Consider the following 6,681-nt stretch of genomic DNA (forward strand, 5'->3'; position numbering starts at 1 on the left):
GTCCTCTCACGTCCTAGAAAACTTCTTAGAATACTTTTTGGGAGGAGGGAAAATTTTAATAATACAACTTGTCATTAACAATGAGAGTGCTAGTTGAGATCATTTTTAAGGACCTATAAACTGATTTGAATGAGAACATTATACAATTATAATAAGAAGATATTTGCAACTAATATGCATGAGGTTAATTAAAAATGCTGTTTTGATAAATTATGAGCCTAGCTAGCTAGCTAGATGCTATTACGTGACAACAAGAAATTACATTAACTAGGTTAATTAAAACCCATACAAAAAGTGATGTTTATACACGGATTAGTTGCCTAAAATCAAAGAGAAAAAATTAGATGAAAAACAAAACAAAATATGAGCTTTAACCATTTCCAGAAATCTTAGTTCTAGAGTTAAAAAAAATAAATAAATAAAAAATAAAGTACTTTTTCCATATATTATAGAGAAGTTGTATAAGTAGTGTTTGCTACTTTTGATTCAAACAAAGTTAAGGCTCCTCAAAAAGTTGGTGTGTTTCTCTGACACTTATTTTTGAAATGTAAGTCCATGTGAGCCTTGCAGAAATTTTGATCTAGATTGGTTTGAAAACGCATCTTTGAAAGTACTCTCTTTTGACATTTCACAATTTGCTCCACTATGCACCACCTGATCTGAGCTAAGTCCTTTTACTTTTCAAATGGGTTGGGATTGAAAGACTCAATTCCTTATAGTACATGAAAGTTGCAATCAAAGGACAGTGTTGTTATTTATATGAACAGCTCTATTATGCAGGCCAGTGCCCCGAGACAAATTGGAGAGGAAAAACTTAAAAGGCAAATTACCTAAAAGGTTTGACATAATTAATGTTAGATTCATCAAAGTTTTCATAATTTTTTAAAATAGTGATGTCGTGATTGAAGCAAAATCACTTTTACATGAATTCACTATGCCACTTTTATTATATATCAAGAAGTCACTTAAAAAAATTGTAAAAATTGTTGAGGAAAATTTGTGTCGTGAAGAGAGAATAGGAAAATAACTGCGAATCTTTATGAGATTTTCCCCACTAAACAATTAAGGGTATTTATGTAGAGCAGTTCATTACCAATAGGAGAAGATTGTAGTCGAGTTTTGTGGTTCAGTGGTACAATCCATCCAATCTCCCTTGTATTGAGTAATCTACTCAATCAAAGAAAAAAGGAGAGGTTAATTTGTCACTAATCCTGTCTATTCGCTTAATCCAAGCGTGTTAATCGTTTGTCTAATTGTTCTAATCTCTCTATCTCCAAAGTGGAAGAGGAAAAACTTTCATTTTCTAGACTAATACCCTTTTATGTCCCCTTGTTCATTTATATGCATATGAGACAAGAAATGGATAAACTTTAAAAGTGCCTATGGGTTTGAAAAAATAAGGTTAATGAGCAGTATTCACAGCCAAATTTGAAGAAATCTTCCAAACACCTTTAAGGGTATTGCTCTTTAGCTTACAAACCAACCAAGTTTTTTAGCAATATTTTTCTTTTATCAAGAAGCCAACCAACTTTGACATCAAGGCCTTAAGAGAATCAAAGATAGATCCTTTTGTCCACAGCTTTTGAGACCATGCATCTATCTACTTCCTTTATTTCCATAAACCCCATCAAGTTCACCTCCTTTTACTGCCTGTAAAACACCACCGGAAAAATCATTCTCCGGCCAGTAACTTTAATCACACTCCAATTTAATAAAGAAAGTTTTTGCCTTAAAAAATAAAAATTAAAGCCTTCAATGGTTAACAGAGACACTTTTTTGACTAATAGTCCCTCATACACCATGAAGATAGTGTCATTCTCAAGCAAAGAATAGGTCCCACTATCTTACATGGTTGGAAGAGTAGAAAATCTGCCTTTGCTTTTAACCTCACCTTCATCTTCTTCACCCTCTTTACCTTTTTCCATTTTCGTGTGTGAACACACTCTCCGAATCTTCAATCACTTCTTTCTTACCTTTTTTTTTTTTTTATTAACATTTACACAATCATTTATGCTCACCATCTCCCACTTCCTTGCTTATGTCAATATTTAATACTCACTATTAAATTTTATGATGTGTTTCAATATATCACAATTCTCAATTTTCCGGATTTGAAATTGACTTTAAACAAAATATATGACACTAAGCATGTATATATGACGGAGTTATTAACTCTTTACCTAAAATTAAATTAAAAAATAAAAATAAAGGAAAGAGAGTAAAGAATATTTCATAATACAACAAGATAAATATTATTATCTCAAGTAAACCCCCAAACCATTGATATTAAAAAGGCTAAAAAAAGAAAAAAAAGAAAAAAAAAAGTTCCAAATTCTTTGGAAATTACAGAATTAAGCCATTAGCAATGGCTCTATTAGTATTGAAATGTGTTGTCTCATACACAGGCAATTCTTCACGATACCTCTCAATCCCAATGGCAGAAAGATTATCCAATTCAAACAGATCAGAACTTGAATAACTTGCTGCATCATCATCATCATCTTCATCATCAAAATCTCCAATATTAGCATCTTGAATAACACAATCTCTCATTTCCTTCTCTTTCTGATAATTCTTGATCAAATCCTTAGCAACCAGCTCTTCAACCCTATAATTCCCACCCATTACATAACACTTAATCTCAGCATCTCTTATGGTTGACACAGCCATTAGCCCTGCTGGTTCATTTTCAAGCAAACTTTTATGCCCACAAGGCCTACAATCCTCATCCACAATCACACTCACTGGACAAAACCTCACAGACCTTTTCACATTACCAACACCACCACCAACACTACCATTATTGCTACTGAACTTCCCTCTAGAAGAAGATGGTGTTTTGCTTAAACAGGACCTTGAAAACGAAGACGCAGAAGAACATGTAGAAGTAGTTGTAGACTTCGATTTTGATCTCTCATATTTATCAAACCCTCCAACTGTTTTGGCTTTCTTTGAAGCATTAGTGAAAAGAGAGTTGAGAAAAGTTGCGAGCTTTCCACCTGGTGATATTGGCTGCTTCACTTTCTTCAAATCTCCGTAGATTTTCATGGCTTTGGACTTTGTCTTGACGAAACCATTCTCATGCTTTGGCTTACTATTCTGAGTTGAACATGAATTGTAATTAGATGAGACAAAACTTTCACCAAATTGACGAGGCTTTTCAGAGAGACTGGTACGAATAGGCTTTATTGTTGCTGGCCTTTGTTGCATGGTGTTGTAACATGAAGAAGAAGAAGACCTTGATTTATTAGAGACATACATAGAATCAGACTCAGACGAAGAAAACCCACCTCCACAACTCGAATCAGAAGAGCTTGAGCTAGAATTTTGCAACATAAAAGCACGGTTTTCGTTTTGTGAAAGTAGTACCTTTTCCTTCTCATTCACTTTGTTCTTCTTGTTCTTCTTCTCCATCCACTTCTCTATCATGCATGTCTTTCGAAAGCTAGCCATTTCTTCATCTTGGTCTTCTTGTTGTTGGGCTTTTCTGAGGTTGGTATTGGGCAGGGAAGTGTGCTTCTTTGATCTCATGGTTGTTTCTTTGTAGAAAATGAGTTGATCTTCTTTGGCTTTGTTGTGGGATTGATCGTCTATGGAGTTGTAAATAGCGTCAAGAAGAGTGGAAGAGAAAGATGGGTTTTCTCTACGGTGTCGGTGGTGATGTTCTTCTCGTAGAGATTTATTATAATCCCACCTATCCATTATATTTGGTGCTTGTTGCCCTTTTTATAGAGCAAACAAAGTAATACCAATACTACAAAGGAGAGGAAACAAGAGTGGGAAATAGTGTTTTGTGAATGATTTCAATGATTTCTTTCTCTTTGTTGTTGTTCACTTCAAAGAGTGAGAGAGAGAGAAAAGAGAGAGGGGTTAATGGAGGCAGGCATGATTGTATGTGAAAGAACTAAAAGACATTAATTTTACAAGACAAAGAGTGTTTGTGTTATGTTTGGTAGTTCTTTCACTTTGTTTGTGTGTGTGTCAGAGAGAGAGAAAGAGAAGGCAAATGAGAAGGAAAGAAAGCAAGCAAACAAGCATGGGCATTGATGAGTGCTTGATAGCTTTGTGTTTTTATGTGAGAGAGAGATAGAGGGAAAGAGTAATGAAAGCCAAAAGCCACGCCTTGAGAGAGAGAGAGAGAGAGATTGTGAGTTGCTTTCACACGCTCTTATAAGAGAGAGATTTAGAGAGAGCTAGCGCGTGTAAATAATGTAAGTCCAGTTGGAACTAGTGCCAGCTTGGCAATGATGTTGTGGCATAGAAATTATTAAAATCAATTTTGTGTTTTTTTTTTTTTTTTTTTTTGGGGGGTTAAGTCCTTTATCATTTTAATTGAATTTGCCTTGTTCTCTATTCTACACACTTTGGCTCCTCCACATGAAGTGACATTAGATCCTTACTTTTCTTCCAAAAAGAAAAGGAAAGAAAGTTATTAATTTGTGGGATCATTATGTACAGAACATGGTGATCCTACAAACATCACAACCAAATTTTTTCACTTGGGTCCACATAGGTTTTTTATTTCCTTTTTTCTTTTTGAATTTCTTGTGACTAATTTATTTATGGTTAATTATATTGTCGATTGACATGCCTATGTTAACGTATAACTATTAAAGTGATATATTGTAACCAAGAGCCCTATTCCTATCGTCGCCTATGTTGAACGAGTTGGTACTTCACAAGCCATGAGTAGTTAAGGGGACCCAAGTTCAAGTGGTTATGGTTTCTAACATATATATATGATCTCATTAATAATATTTAATAGCTCTTTTTAAATTATTAAAAAAAATCAAGGTTAAATTATCTTGCCCCACTTTTTATAACTATTGAATATTAAAAAATAAATAAATAAAAGAAATATATTATTGTCATTGGTATAATAAAAATGAATTATATTAAAGCAGTAATGTTCCACCAACCACAATTTATAACTTTAAAAGGTTGAAAAACTTTCCCTATCTCTAGGCTACTCTTACGCATAGAAAATCTTGAAATATAGTTGTGTTGATTTTTAGTTAGAAATTTTCCCAATTATATGTTGATCCGGGTACCTATTATTTCTTCAATTATTCATTTTCAGCCTAGCAATTTCTAGATTTTGCTTGATATGTCTATAATAATGTAAGGAGTTTAATATAAAGTAAAAGAAGATAACAAATGCAATGTCGGCCCAATGGTTTTCTTACTTTTATTTTTATAATTTGAAAGTTATGTTCTTAATTAAATTCTGGTCTTCTCTATTAAAAATACCAAAAAATGCTAAATTAAGTTCGAAAACTCTTGGGGTCTAGTGGTTTCTCTTTTTTTTTGGTAACCCGGAGATTTATTCAACGTCCAATGGTTTCTTTGACTTCTTAAAATAACAGATTTTGATATAAGCTTCGCATACTATATAGTATAATACTATATTATGACCAACTTATATCCCTGCAGGCTGCAGCTAATATAAAAGGATAGATTTTGATTTTTTTTTTCTTTAATTAAGTTTTGTTTCAACAAAGAAGTGGGAACTGAGAAATATGAAGATGTGGAGCACCTCTTCATAGCATGTTTTCAATTGTATTATGAATCATTATTATTTTCTAGGCCAACCTGTATTGATAGGTGTACAGTCAACTAATGCGGCGTCAATTATAAATTTTGCCCTATATATAAGACTTTTCTCTTCTTCTTCTTCTTTTTTTCAATTTTTTTTTTTTTTTTTTGGGTGTTTAACTTCTGTGACCCTTAAGCAAGTAAAAGGTTATGAACTTCGCCCATGTCAATTTTTAAGTCTACTCAATTAATGCATGAAGGTTTGCGTAATAGGAATAGAAGTACAAAAAATAGTGTTCAAAAAAGAAAAATCAATTATAAGTTTTATTTTTTTGTTTTTAATAAAAATAGATTTCTATTAGTTCAATCAGTAAAATCTTTTAAAAGTTACCATAACTTTTAAGTGGAGTTGTGGTGTGCTTTTGTGTTAGAACTTATTTCACTCTCCTTTGTGTGTATTTCTTAAAAAAAAAAAAAAAAAAAAAAAAAAAAAAAAAAAAAAAAAAAAAAAAGAGGTAAAATCTCTTATTATTAAATAAGAAACATGAATTTGAATCACATTAACACAAATATATAAAAGAAAAAAAAATCCGTCTTTTGCTTTAATCATAATGAACAATCATTATGAAAATAATATAAACTTACTAGTATGATATGAATGAAATACAATATGAGAATGAATATGAATCAATAAATGATAAAGTTGGTCTAGTAACATTGTTTGTATTTTTTGGAAATACATGTAGGTGAATAAGTGTATAGAAATACATGTAATGTTGTTTAAAAACTAAAAAGTGTTGCTTAAACTACCATACCAAACAACCCCTTAATTAATGTGACGCCAAAAACTTTGTAATTTAATTGACACTTTCTGGCGTTTCTAATGAAAAAATTTAGGATTTAAATCTTCTTTTCTTTTGTTGTAACTACCAAATTTTTAACAAATAATAATAATAATAATAATAATGTAACTTACTACTTTTTCTTTGTTTAATTTCTTATACTACTATGGTCGGCAAATCCTTTGAATTACCAGTCAATTTTCAACGGTAAATAAGGAATATAATGATGCAGTTGATTTGGCAAACATTGGATTATTTTACTATTGTATAGAACAGTCCACTACAACAACATATTAAGGACACA

The 6,681-nt window shown here is 31.9% G+C and overlaps 1 protein-coding gene across 1 annotated transcript; it reads right to left on the bottom strand.

Moving 5' to 3' along the window:
- Positions 1 to 2,228: 2,228 nt before the first annotated feature.
- On the bottom strand, positions 2,229 to 4,133 carry LOC115988476 (protein BIG GRAIN 1-like B). The gene has a single exon (XM_031112048.1). It carries the CDS (start codon positions 3,700 to 3,702, stop codon positions 2,344 to 2,346), a length of 1,359 nt encoding a protein of 452 aa, XP_030967908.1. The 5' UTR covers positions 3,703 to 4,133; the 3' UTR covers positions 2,229 to 2,343.
- Between the last annotated feature and the right edge of the window lie 2,548 nt (positions 4,134 to 6,681).

Source organism: Quercus lobata, chromosome 5 (genome assembly GCF_001633185.2).
Source record: "Quercus lobata isolate SW786 chromosome 5, ValleyOak3.0 Primary Assembly, whole genome shotgun sequence".
Taxonomy (NCBI): domain Eukaryota; kingdom Viridiplantae; phylum Streptophyta; class Magnoliopsida; order Fagales; family Fagaceae; genus Quercus; species Quercus lobata.

What these genes read in the sequence shown, in the direction of transcription:
- LOC115988476 (XM_031112048.1), bottom strand. Translation starts at nt 3,702, where the DNA reads ATGGATAGGTGGGATTATAATAAATCTCTACGAGAAGAACATCACCAC.